Source organism: Cervus elaphus, chromosome 8 (genome assembly GCF_910594005.1).
Source record: "Cervus elaphus chromosome 8, mCerEla1.1, whole genome shotgun sequence".
Classification (NCBI taxonomy): Eukaryota; Metazoa; Chordata; class Mammalia; order Artiodactyla; family Cervidae; genus Cervus; species Cervus elaphus.
Genome location: NC_057822.1, coordinates 16582384 through 16597074, shown reverse-complemented (window position 1 = coordinate 16597074; position 14691 = coordinate 16582384). Strand labels below are relative to the sequence as shown.

The 14691-nt window shown below is 37.2% G+C and overlaps 1 protein-coding gene across 1 annotated transcript in view; it reads left to right on the top strand.

Annotated features, from left to right (window-relative positions):
* The window catches only part of PSMD1 (proteasome 26S subunit, non-ATPase 1), an 86506-nt gene that overhangs the window by 48948 nt on the left and 22867 nt on the right, over nt 1-14691 (top strand). The window contains exons 17-18 of the mRNA XM_043909706.1: nt 9527-9641; nt 12565-12681. Coding sequence (XP_043765641.1) covers nt 9527-9641; nt 12565-12681 — 232 coding nt within the window. The remainder of the gene's footprint in view (nt 1-9526; nt 9642-12564; nt 12682-14691) is intronic.

Below are 14691 nucleotides of genomic sequence, written 5' to 3'. Positions count from 1 at the left end.
GTTTTGAATTAACCCTAGGCTGTTTTTCCTAATTGAGAAAAAATAAGATACAGTCTAGAGATACTGGAGCTTTAATTCTGTGGAGATTCTGCCCAGTGAGCCTTAAAGTGATTTCCAGAGTTTTAATTTCTACCAGTGAAACATGTTTCTTATGCAGCTTTCATGCCTTTGTTGTGGAACATAATTAATTTGCTCTGATTACAACCTTATATAGAAGAAGACAGGAAGGTTTGAATTCTACATGCATATATAAGTTTGAGAAGAGACTTTTTCATTGCTTCAAAGCTTCCCTTTAAAAGATTATGTAATAGGAGACTTGCCTGTTGGTCCAGTGGTTAAGAGTCCACGCTTCCAGTGCAGGGAATGCAGATTCGATCCCTGGTTGGGGAACTAAAGATCCCATATGCTACACAGAAATAAATAAAAGATCATTGTAGGTCACTCGTATTTTTAAGTTATTTAATTACTTCTCTGTTGGCAATAGCATTTATGCAGTTTCAAATTTATGTTCCTTAGCTTGTGTGAAAGTTACCAGAAAATATTTTGTTCAGTTCTACTGAGCACTTCAGATTTTATTCAATATTTGCTGCTTTATTTTAACTCAAACTTCAATATTTTAGAAAAAAATGTTTACTAATAATTTTGGGTGAAGACAAAACAATCCTCAAGAACAATCAGATAAATTTTAATGTGCCAGAATTTCTCTTCAGGAATATGGGACTACCTTAAAATAAATAGAACTCATTCTGAGCCAGTTTGGCTTCTGTGCTCATGCAGGCAGGGGGTGTCTGCAAATGAGCAATGTCAGATTGGAAAGAGCACCACTGTATTTAATGAAAAGACGTGTTTGAAGTAAACCTTCATCAAGTTGTGTTTACAGATAAGGTTTTTAAAATATTCATTGAGTATATTACAAATGTACTGACCATTATTATTATATAATTCTGTGTCAGCACTAACCCTTCTGCCCACATTCACTCACTTCTTTTTTTAAACCTTAACTAAAAGTAGTTGAAATTGGCTCCTAGAATGTTTTTATTTATATTTGTATTTTTAATTAGCTTAATGGCTAGGGACCAAAAGTAGAAGAACTACTTTTTGTTGTAGTTAACAACAACTTTGAGCTATTAGAAGCATAGTTGACAATCAGAAGGCAAAATAATAATACTAAATAAAACAGTAGATGAATCTAATTGACAAATAACTAAATCTGTGCTCTAAAACTTCATGCACATTAGGTAGAAGACTGTCTGTAAGTCACCACTTCAAATCTTTTAACACTAAACACACACACAAACTTGTCTTTCCCCTGTCTTTAATGAAAAAAAAAAATTTGCCCATGGTAGTAAATCTAAACAGTACAAAAGAATATTCAGTGATAAATTCACTCTTGAGACAGCTTTAACAAACACATTTCCCTCTGTTCTTCAAAATAGAGTAACAGATTAAAAGATGGACAGCTCTTTGGTAATAGCGAACAGGGCCAACTGAAAAAAACAGGAATTAAAAAGAATAGGCATGTAGTTCTATTCAGAATAGAGACTTGTAGCTCTCGTAACTCAGCCTTCCACAACTCTTGTGTGGTATAATTGATATAGTGATGACTACCACATATTTAATAATGCTTCAAATAAAAGTGAAAGTCGCTCAGTCTTGTCCAACTATTTGCGACCTCATAGACTGTAGCCTGCCAGGCTCCTCTGTCAATGGAATTCTCCAGGCCAGAATATGGGAGTGCGTAGCCTTTCCCTTCTCCAGGGCATCTTCCCAACCCAGGGATTGAACCCAGGTCTTCCTCATTGCAAGTAGATTCTTTACCATCTGAGCTACCAGAGAAGCCCAAGAATACTGGAGTGGGTAGCCTATCCCTTTTCCAGTGGATCTTCTCAACCCAGGAATTGAACCGGGGTCTCCTGCATTGCAGGCGAAGTCTTTACCAGCTGAGAGCTTAAATCATCTTTATTCAGCTCTGTTCTGGATGACTGGAATAAGTGAAATGCATTTTTTTTTTGAGATTTCAAATATCTGGAAACTTTGTGTAGGATATGTTATTTAGAGAACTAGATAAATTTATTTAATTAATTAAATAAATTAATTTATCAAGAACTCCAGATAAATTAATTCTTAAGTAGCTTAAAGGTCAGTTTCAAATGCTAATCTGACTGTAACCAAAACATCTAATTGGTGCCTTTCTCCCTAAATACTGAATTTTATCCCTGATACCTTTTGTTTTATTGAACAGATTGTCTTCTACTTAAAGAGGCAGTGTAGTATCTTTTTTAGGTCTAGGAAGACAACTTAAATATCAGCCAAGGATAGTTTTTACCTCTCAGTCATGATATCTTTCAAACACTTAACACATTAATGAATTTTTGACAATATGTAGATTATGTTCCTTGCATATTCATTCGTGTGTAAAGTAGTTGTTGAGTTCCATTTGCTTGTGGAGTTACAGTGAAGAATAGAATAAGCATGTTTTGCCTTTATATATAATTTATAATCTATGGGGGATGCAAACAGTATGAGTGAGTGAGTGATAGTCAGTCAGTCATGTCCAACTCTTTGCGACCCCATGGACTGTATAGCCCACCAGGCTCCTTTGTCCATGGAATTTTGTCCAAAAATACTGGAGTGGGTTGCCATTCCTTCTCTAATCAGACACTCCAGTCTGATTCTCCTAATCAGACACTCCCTTAAATACAAGATTACAGTCTCTCAGAAAACCTCCTATAGAGACACAGAACTTCAGATCCAAGTACTAAAAGTAAATGAAAATCTCTCAGGTCCTCAAAGATTTCAAAGGGAGGAAAGGAAGCCAGGTTGAAAGAAGGGGCAGAGGGGGGTGGGGCAAAAAGAGTGGAAACAGTATACTGATAGTGAAGGAAATGTCATCTCACTCCAGTACTCTTGCCTGGAAAATCCCATGGACAGAGGAGCATGGTAGGCTACAGTCCATGGGGTTGTGAAGAGTCGGACACGACTGAGCAACTTGACTCACTCACTTATAATATAGGTATGGTAGAGGTAAGACTAGCACACTTCAACAGGGCCTGCACTGCAGCTCAAATACATCTTGACTTTTTTTTTTTAATTTCTTTCTTATTCATTCTTTTTTGATGAGATCAGTGAAATAACTAAACTTTAGTAAGAGTAGCTATTTCAGACTTAGCCTGTTCTCCTTAAACTCTGTGCTCATACTCCCCTGATGACTGAATTTACCGCTTATTTTCATGAAAGGCTTAAACCAATCTGAAAGCTCAGTCAGCTTTCAACTTCTTCTTAAAATGTCTTTTCATCCATCCTATTCTTTGGGATCATGTTGTCATCCCTCTTTTCCATAACTAACTTCTACCTAAGTTCTTAATCCCAGCTCTTTATGATATTATTTACAATCTTGCTAAATAAAGTATATTTTTCACACGTAGAATCCATGCCTTAAATATTCGTTTTCTCATCTTTAACTTCTTTCTTGCAGATGTGTACAGGTTTACCACTTAATGAAAAATAAAACCTTTCTTTATCCCTTCAGTCTCTTTCCTTCATCATTTGACTTCTTTAGATAATTGCCTATCCTTTTTTCTTCTTACTGGGCTTCTCTGATAGCTCAGTTGGTAAAGAATCCACCTGCAATGCAAGAGAACCTGGTTCGATTCCTGGGTCGGGAAGATCCCCTGGAGAAGGGATAGGCTGCACTCCGGTATTCTTGGGCTTCCCTTCTGTCTCAGCTGGTAAAGAATCCGCCTGCAATGAAGGAGACCTGGGCTCAATCCCTGGGTTGGGAAGATCCCCTGGAGAAGGGAAAGGCTACTCACTCCAGTATTCTGGCTTGGAGAATTCCATGGACTGTATAGTCCATGGGGTCGCAAAGAGTCGGACACAACTGAGCAACTCTTACTTCACTTTCCTTCTTACTACCTACCCAGTCTGTAACCCTTGTAATCAGATTTTTATCCCCAACACTCTACTGAAATAACTCTTTGTTGTTCAGTTGCTTAGTTGTGTCCAACTCTTTGTGACCCCATGGACTGCAGCATGCCAGGCTTCCCTGTCCTTCACTATCTCCCTGAACTTGCTCAAACTTATGTCCATTGAGTCATTGATGCCATCCCACAATCTCGTCCTCTGTTTCCTTCTCCTGCTGCCCTCAACCTTTCCTAGCATCAGGGTCTTTTCTGATGCGTTGACTCTTCACATCAGATGGCAAGTTTCAAACTTTTCCCCTCTATGTTCATGACTAGAACTTTTTCCAAGTCACTGATATATCTTAACCAGATTTCTGAGGTAGCCTCTTAATTGGTCTTTCTTCTCCCTTTACCTCTGGTCTCAGTAGAGCAGCCAAAATGACCGTTTTTAAACAAGTCAGATCATGTCATTCCTTTGCTTAGAATCCTGATAGTCCTTCATTTCACTCATAGTAAAAGCCAGTTTCCTATAACCTGCCCCTGTTTTCATCTACTCTTCCCTCTTCACTACCGTCAAACTGTTGGCGTCTTTGCCCCTCCTAAAACATGCTGGGTGTCATTCTGCCACAGGGCACTTGCATGAGCTGTTTCTACTACCTGTATTCTTCCTCTGGATAGCTACTTGGCTCACTTCTTCACTGCCTTCTTGTCTTCGCTTAAATGTCACCTCATCACTGAAGGTGCCCTGACTGCACCAATGAATGCTGCAAAATGCCCCATTCTCTTGGCTCTTCCAAGACCCTTTACCATGATTTACTTTTTTTGTTCTCCATAGAGCTTCCGCTTTTTACTAACTTTATCACTTATTGTTGTCTGTCTCCTACTAGAGTGTAGTCTTTGTCTTTTTTGTTTACCGTTCTCTTGAGTTTATCCTGCTTGGAGTTTGTTAAGTTTCTAGTCTTTCATCAAAATTTGGGATGTTTTCAGCCATTATTTCTTTAAGTATTCTTTCAGCCTTCTCTTTTTCTTCTCCCATTGGGACCCCTATTAGGCATGTGTTGGTATGTTTTGTGATGCCCACAGTTCTCTTAGGCTCTGTTCGTATTTCTTCATTCTTTTCTTTTTCTACTCTTCAGATTGGATTGTCTCAGCCAACCTAATTTCAATTCTCAGTTAATCTGAGAAAGATAATATTATCTCTCCCTGCTCAGTTCTGCTGTTGAGCCCCCTCTAGTGAATTTTTCATTTCTTAGTTTGCTCATATAAAGGGCAGGGCTCGGAGACATGCTGATAATGCTGTAACTTTTTGAATGTTACAGTAGGTTCAGAAGTGCACTCAGATTTTTAAGAGCTTTGTTGCTTATTATGGGCTTCCCTGATAACTCAGTTGGTAAAGAATCCGCCTGCAGTGTAGGAGACCCTGGTTCGATTCCTGGGTCGGGAAGATCCCCTGGAGAAGGGAAAGGCTACTCACTCCAGTACTGTTGGGCTTCCCTTGTGGCTCAGCTGGTAAAGAATCTGCCTCCAATGTGGGAGACCTGGGTTCAATTCCTGGGTTGGGAAGATCCCCGGGAGAAGGGAAAGGCTACTCACTCCAGTATTCTGGCCTGGAGAATTCCATGGACTGTATAGTCCATGGGGTCACAAAGAGTCGGACACAACTGTGTGGCTTTCACTTTCACTTCTTATAGTGATGTAGCAATTTCTTTATATAAATCTTATGAATCTACTTTCTTCTCACCTCTTTGAGAAGATTTCATTCCATTTTGACATCACCTGAAAGCTATTAATCTGTTTGGAAACATACCACAAGCTTATCTAAAACTATAATAATTTTTAGTTTTTCAAAGTACAGTAAGATGGTAAAAAAAGAAATATTAAAGATAGGATTAAAGTCATAAGGTTTGAGGCAGGGTCTGTGTGGTTTTGTTTTCCTTGTGGTACTTTGCATGTAGTAGATAATTCTTTAAATACTAAATTGATGGTAAAAAAACTACAGTAAAAACTAACTTAAAAACTGCAAATAGCAGTAGCTTAGGATACAGAATCTCAAGGGACACTGTCTTTGGGAGATGAAACTGTTTTCTTTTTCAGTTATTTTCCTGATAATATTTTATGTATTTTTTATATTGAGATGAAAACAAAGTTCAAAGTGTATACTATCACCCCTCTTTTAATCTCTAAATCTCTTATTCACTTTCTAAATTTTTATAAACTAACCAAAAAATAGAGCAGGAAATGTTCATGGAGACAGATGAACTTTTTTTTAAAATTTTTTTTTCATTTATTTTTATTAATGGGAGGCTAATTACTTCACAATATTGTAGTGGTTTTTGCCATACATTCACATGAATCAGCCATGGATTTGCATGTGTTCCCCATCCTGAACCCCCTTCCCACCTCTCTCTCCATCCCATCCCTCTGGGTCATCCCAGTGCACCGGCCCCAAGCACTTGTCTCATGCATCCAACCTGGACTGGCGATCTCTTTCACACTTGATAATATGATGAACTTTTACTGCTGATCAAGGATTAGTCATTTAAATACTTAATTATACTGATCCAAAGGCATTAAAACAAGATAAAGAAATTATTTTATGACATTACCTTAAGAGATAAATGTTTACATAGAAAAACTAACATTCAAGGAATGTCAGAATTATCTAAAACAATTGAATGAAAGCCTTATGGATTGTGTCAGAATTATCTAAAACAACTGAATGAAAGCCTTATGGATTGTTATTAAAGAGTATTAGTGTGTTTTCTACTAATGCAGGTTCTTCCTCCATATCTTGCCTTGCCCTCCCCACCCCCCTGCACCTCTGTGTAATATAATGTGTTTTTTGGTCTTCTGTATTCCCTGTAAATTGATATGTATAAAGACTTGGTTAATTTAAAAAAAAAGACTTGGTCTAATTCAGAGTCAGTTTTTCACTCTTTTCTTCTTTTTTCTCTCTCTTTTTTAATTTAAGGAGAGGCTGGCAGTGTGCATAAGGTATCAAGTCTAGTTGTTTTTCTTTTCATGGTGTTAGCAGTCTGATAATGATGCTGATATCCATTAATTTCATTACACGTTGCAAAATATTGGTGATATTAATACAGTTTTATCATTTATTCATTTATTAGCTTAGTTTTAAAAATGGTATATTTACCAGCATGTATGTGTGGGCTTCCCTGATGGCTGTGTGGTAAAGAATACTCCTGCCAATGCAGGAGACACAGGTTCAATCCCTGGGTCTGGAAGATCCCCTGGAGAAGGAAATGGCAACCCCCTCTAATGTTCTTGCCTGGGAAATCCCATGAACAGAGGAGCCTGACGGGCTACAGTCAACAGGGTCACAAGAGTTGGACATGACTTCGAAACTAAACAATAACAATAGCATGTATGTATGTGTTTGGATAAAGATTAACATAAGGAAGTTTTGCTTTCAGTGAATGTTTGCATTGCGATCATTGCTTGGAAAAATTCATTTGTCCTTTTAGAGCTTCCTGTTGAAAAATCAAAGTAAACCTAGAATATTATGATTTGGGGGCTTCCCAGGTGGCGCTAGTGGTAAAGAATTTCACCTGCCAATGCAGGAGGGCATAAGAGACACAGGTTCAATCCCTGGGTCAGGAAGATCCCCTGCAGAAGGAAATGGCAACCCACTCCAATATGCTTGTCTGGAGAATCCCATGGACAGAGGAACTTGGCAGGCTACAGTCCATAGTGTTGCGTAGAGTCAGACACAACTGAAGCGACTTAGCACTCATGCATTATTTTATTTTGCTCTTGAAAAAGTTGAATGTCTAAGCTAATTTATTAATGTGTTTGTCATTCCTTGTCTTAACAAATTTTCTGAAGAATGTGTCAGAGTTGGAATTATTATTAGACTGAGAAACATACAAGAATTTTTTTATGTGCTTTTGAGTTTATAGCCCTCACAGCCTGTCTCAGTCATTATGGTGATAAACTAAGTAAAGCTCTTTGATTAGGCTCCCAGGCAGTATTTTTGTTCACAGGCAAATTTTTTCTAAACCTCATGAAATAGTTAATACCTTTTTTTAAGCATAATACTTTTAACAAGGGGAGAGTCATAAAATAAGATTTTAGACACATTTCAGATAAACTCTTTGTGAGTCACGTTTCCCTGGACTATGCTGTCCTTGCTGCAGCTGAGGGGCAAGGTGGGCAGAGTGCTCTCTGTGCCACCAGCTCCCTGAAAAGTCAGTGAAGAAATCCGGATGTCAGAGCCCTAGGTATAATCAGTTTCCTGGGTTTAATAGCCAACTGGTTTTTACGTCGTTTTGTGTGAACTTTTGAGTTACATCTTTTTTAAATAATAAAGTTGGGAAATAATCCAACCTTCCCTTACAGCAGAGTTCCCCCCCGCCCATCTTTATGAGGTATGGTTGATGTATAATATTGTATGTCTTAGATGTACAACATAGTGATTCACAATTTTAAAAGACTGTGTTCCATATATAGTTACCATAAAATATTGGCTATATCCCCTGTGTTGTAGAATGTATCTTCATAGCTTATTTGTACATAGTAGTTTGTACTGTTAATCCTCTACCCTTGTCTTGCCTGTTCCCCCGAATTCACCTTTATAGACAGTTTTCATAAATTTGGCTCTACTTCATTTGAAGTTTGAATTTACTATTCACTGGAGTTTGAGGCAAGAGGACAGTTTCAGCATGGAATTATAGGTTTGAGTTGGTCTGTATGTAATAACTGTTTTCATTCACAAGATACTTTTTTTAACTTTCTATTGAAATGTAATATATGAATAGTCTCTTTTTTAAGTTTTTATTGAAGTATAATATACATCTAAAAACATGCACATAATTAGCCTACAGCTTGGTAAATTTTCACAACTGAACACGCCTGTGTAACCAGACCTAGTTCAACATCAGCGCCAGCCTTTCAGAATCCCCCTTATACTCTCTTCCAGTTACTGTACCCATCAGCCTGCCCCTCAGAAGTAACCACTCTAACAGGATAGTCTTTCAGAGAGGCCATCAGATACTTCATTTGTCAGGGTTGTCCTCTTTTCTCTATTTGTTACAAGTATGAAGAGGATAAGAAAAGAACAACTTCTCTTTCTTATCAACACAAAAATAATTACTGAAGATAACAAAAATCAGAATATTTTTCATACTGAGTCCTATTTACCAATGTAATATTCCATCAGAGTAATAACTGGAAGATTTAAATCATTTGGAATCATGTTGGAGTCTCTATAAGTGACATTTGTCTTCTGAAACAAGACCCAGAGTAAGCAGGAGTTATGAGTGGATGCAGAGCAGTGTTTGCCCCCACCCCCTTCCCCCATGGCTGTTTCCCACCCTTGTGTCTTCCCACCCCATGGCTGTTTCCCACCATTCCTTGTGTCTCACACAAGGAATGACAGATGCTGGGATGCAGAGCTGCAGTTGAGGGATCACCTGATACTTTCCTTTCTTTGCTTACAGTCTCTGAACGTTGACGATAGATTTCTAATATCAATATTAGAATTCTGTTGGAGATTTTTAATTCTGCAACTTCTGTGTTGAATATAACTCTGTTGTTTCCCATAGCTTTCACGAAATTGATTAAAGTTGTTCCATCTTGATTTAAAATACGTCTCTGTTTCTCATCAGGACCCCTGAACAGTGCCCCAGCGTTGTTTCGTTGCTGTCAGAGAGTTACAACCCTCACGTTCGTTATGGAGCTGCCATGGCCCTGGGCATCTGCTGTGCCGGTACAGGAAACAAGGTAAAGCCCCAGCCGGCAGGCCGCTCTTTCCTGGCGCCAGGCTGTTTGCCCAGCAGAGAGGTTCATGTCACAGCTGTGAAAGGACACGTGTGCTGTGGTCTGTGCTTGCCGTGCAAGCTCAGCTTCCCCGAGCTCCCCCGCTTCACTGTGCCGGATTGCTGAAAGCGGTTTAAGAGCAAACCCCATTACATGGGTGGCTCCAGTAGAAACAATGCTGTTGAATTTTTTGAAAAGCACTGAAATCTTTAAAAAGAAGGAAAAATATTTTTCTCTTTGAAGAACTGCTCTGGCCATTTTACATTGTTATTTCACATGTTTAATTTGCATAATTAGTATTGTGGAAATCAAAGTTCTTCTTAAGACCACCATGGTCAATTCAGTTTGATTTTTCGTGTGTGTGTTTTAACCTTATACCTAACTGCTGTTTGTCTGTTTTTTCCTCAAGAGCGTAATAGGTAACCTGGTATTTGTTAAGCCCTCAAAAGTGACAGAAAGAGTTGGGCTAGGCACATTGCTGATTCAAAAACAGTTTGTCATGAGATTCATAAAGAAATGCAACAGTATTTTAATAACAGGTATTCTTGACCAACAGCAATGACCTGAAGTCAGACTTGACACATAGTAGAGTTTCAGTAAATATTTGTCAATTGAATGATAGAGGGAAGATCATTTTAAGGATATGATGAGGAGCAAGTTGGACATGGTCTCTGCCCTCACAGTTTTGTTTTTTAAATGTTTTCATTTTTTTGGAGAATTTCTTACATGAGAATGTATTGTCAATTTTATTAGAAAAGTCATTGTGTGTATAAAATACAGTTTATAGAAATTGGCCTTCATTTTTTTCCGGACACATCTGTTCTATAAATAAAGGAAAAATATAGTTGAATGTTTTGCAAACTATTTTCTCCCTCAGGTCTTTAGTAGACATTTATGTCAGACCTCATAAGTTAAATGTAAATTAGATTTTTTTTCTTTCCAGATTATTCTGAACTTAATATGGTATCTAGGAACAAATGTTCTTTGAGACACAGCATCTGACAAGTTAATTCAATGAACATTTTTCATTACTCTTACTAAACAAGTCTGCTTTATTTCTAGATAGTTTGTATGATCTACTTATGAATATTTGTCTGAAGTTTGGCACTTTAATTTTGTTTCTGAAAAACCTGAAACACCCTGTTTATTCTAAAATATGTCTTTGAGGTTATATCACATACTTTAAAGGTCAAGTTAGTATCTTCTAACTTATAAGTTGGAAATTTTGTTAGATTTTTATCATGACTACTTCATAAACAATATTAACAATATATGAATAATATTTGAAAAACTTACTCTTCTAAACAGCAGCAGTACATTTTACAGGGAAGTGAGAAAGAATGCACTTATGTGATGTTTGTTTTACCTGTTAATCACTCTTGATTTTTTTTTTTAATAAATAAATTGACATGTAAGGAAATCTAAAATCATTACTCCTCACCCCCAAAAAAGGATTCAATTCATTTACCCAGCTTTGAAACAAAGGACATTTGAGAAGTGATATACTGTATTAAAATAAGTTTGCTAATCATATAAACTCATTCCTCTGCTCCTCCAGGTTTATACTTACCTAAGGACCTTGTAAGAGGTGCTAAACAAGGCTCCTGCAGTGTTTAATAGAGCAGAAGAGTTCTTGGTCAAATATACAAAGCTCTAGTGGTTTCTTTCTCTCTCTTTTTTTTTTTTTTTTTTACTTTTTATTTTATATTGGAGTACAGCCAGTTAACAATGTTGTGATAATTTCAGGTGGACAGAAAAGGGACTCAGCCATAAATATACATGTATCCATTCTCCCCCAAACTCCCCTCCCATCCAGGCTGCCATATAACATTGAACAGAGTTCCCTATGCTAAGGAGTAGGACCTTGTTGGTTATTCATTTTAAATATGCAGTGTGTGCATGTCAATTTCAAACTCCCTAACTATTCCTTCCCCTACCCTTCTCCCCTGGCAACCATAAGTTCGTTCTCTAAATCTGTGAGTCTGTTTACTAGTGGTTTGTTTAATTAGCTTTCTTAAACCTTTTGTTATGATATATACATTCCTGGAGCCCTTGATGCAAGAGAGGGTAATATATAGTATGCTGGAGTTCCCAAACTTATTTAATCAAGGAATCCTGTTTTCATAGAACTGATATTCTGAAGAATTTAATATTGGGAAAATCCTGGTAAACATTTTGGAAAATTCCACCATATATAGTCTTTCAAAGTGTAACCATGGGATCAGTTCTAATCCTATTTGATTTAGTTTGTGTTGCCATTCTACTAGCAAGTAAAATCTTGTTTTCAGAGTTCTGTTTGTTTTTTGTTTGTTTCAATTTAGATTTGATTTATTTAATTTTTTAAATTAGGTTTTGTAAAGTCATCTTACGATATTATCTTACTCTAGTATTTGAAAGAAGTTGGCTACAGAGTCAGACTGGCCTGAGTTTGCTACACTTAGGTGATTTTTGTCAATTTACCTTTCTAACTGTTTCTTTGTTTATAAAAATTGTTTTCTATTGCTCTTGTTGTTTTAGTGGAAGGTGTTTTATATATTTAGGATGAATATACCCTCTTCATCCTGAATATGTAATAAATATATAAAATACCTTCCACTGCACCTGGAAAATAATATTGTTTATCAGACATTAATCTCATTTTTTCTTAATTTCTTCTTGACCTCTTTTACCCAAAGACAGCAGCACTTGTGTTCTCTAAGCTTCCTTTTCACTTACCATCAGTTATATTGAAACTTAAAGCATGCTCATTTCTGACCGTTTCATCCAAGTAGTCTTAAATTAACTTGTGAATACAATGTTAGATGGAAATATTGTGTTAGAAAGACAGTAACTAATTTGAAAATTTAGCTACATGAACTTTGTTAAAAGGTTTTTTTTATGTTTTCAGGAAGCAATTAATTTGCTCGAACCAATGACAAATGACCCTGTGAACTATGTGAGGCAAGGAGCTCTCATAGCTTCAGCTCTCATCATGATCCAGCAGACTGAAATCACTTGTCCAAAGGTGAGCAGACAAAAGTATTCTTTAGGGGAGAACTGGTTCAGACTTTTGTTTAGTAGCTTATCTTCTCTTGAGTACATTTTTACCTCAGATATTGTGAACACTGAATGTATAGGAAGTAAAGAAGTAGGAGAATGGGAAAGCTTTAAGTATAGAATATTCTTTGAATGCATTTTTTTATACATTTATGGTCACTTTGTTAATTCAGCTACATAGCCATACTTCAAAAATTAGAACTCATGGGTTGGCAAAATCATAAAAATCAACTTTAATTCTGCCTTCTGCTGTCCTTTTAAAATTTGTTCAGTGGGATGGTCTGTTCCTCTAATACATGACACAAACTCAATGGTCCATGACTTTTTTGATCTGTCCTCTGAGGCAATAAAAAGTTCTGCAGTCACTTTATATAGTGTATACAGTCTCAGTTTAGAAAGGAGCTCATCCAGATTCTCCGTGGGAATGTCACTGCCCTCAATGGAGAGGCCTTGGGCGGGGTTTCAGGTGGCTCCAGGAAGACTTTCTTTCTTTATCCACAAGAAACCTCTTGCCTATTTTGCCCTTTCTGCAGGTCGGATTGTAATAGGTTTTCAGTGCAACTTTTTTTTTGCCTCTTCCTCTCTCTCCCTCCTTCCCTTTCTTCTCCCTCCCTCTTGCATTGCTTGTGCCTCAGTCAATAGCAAATGCCTCTTACTTCATGTGTCAGATGTCAATGCACAGTGACCACTGATCATTAAGCCCACCACTTGGTCTCTCTGAAGCCCATTTCTAGGCTTGGAGTTAGGAGGAAAGACTTAAAGCCTAGCTTTCCCCATTCAAGTCCTTTTCACATATCCTTCTATCATCTAGTCCCCACATAGACCGTGTGGATGACTCCATAACATATTTTGAGGCAACTATTTTAAAATCTCATGGGGTCTCCTCTCAGACCTCATTTCAGACTTTTGATCTGATGTATCTTGGCACCTCAACCAGAACTTCTCATTTTATTGAGAAACAGACAATGCGTAGGTCTTATTTACATATACTTAAAAATACCATGTTTGACATAATGTAATAGATGTATATAGTTTATGCAGTAATTTCAGATCTTTTAATTCTTAATTTAAACTTAGGGCATTTAACAAGCTTGTAGTATTTCTGCTTCTGTATGAGAAGCAGTCAAAGAGATTGACAACAGAAAATGCCATTGGCATACTGTCTTTGGGCTCATCAAGATTTATTTTCAGCAAAATAGATAGACTGGGAGGGGGGCAAGGGAGGGTGAAGGAGAAAAATAATTTTAGAATTCATTGATTATTCTGTGAAACTTTGTTTAATAAATTTCCGTTTCTAAGCAGTTGCTATCATTTTTGTCACTGTTTTTTTTTTTTAATCCAGTTCTACTCTTTCAAAATCACAAGACTTCTAAAAATTGGATTATTGCAGAAATAGAATCAAACTTCACATCCTGTTTTAATAATATATTACTTAATGTATTATATCTTCTAGAATATAAACATCTTTTCAAACAGACCACATTTCTTTTTCGGTTTTATTTTTAAATACAGCAGTTATAATATGAGTAGCTTTTGCATCCTTTATGTCTGCTTTTGATCATCTGTTGATCTTTGTTAGCTAGAAGTTATCCAACTGAGTAATGTCATTAAAGAAGGAAATTTGGAATGCATCTCCCCTAACAGTAATATACAGATACTTACTCACTTTGACCTGTTGCTGTCATGTTGTATGTATTATGAACATGACAAATGTTTTACCATCTTCCCACCCTCTGCTGTCAGTTCAGCTCAGTCGTGTCCGACTCTTTGCAACCCCATGAACCGCAGCGCACCAGGCGTCCCTGTCCATCACCAACTCCCGGAGTCTACCCAAACCTATGTCCATCGAGTCAGTGATGCCATCCAACCATCTCATCTTCTGTCGTCCCCTTCTCCTCCTGCCATCAATCTTTCCCAGCATCAGGGTCTTTTCCAATGAGCTAGCTCTTCACATCAGGTGAACAAAGTATTAGAGTTT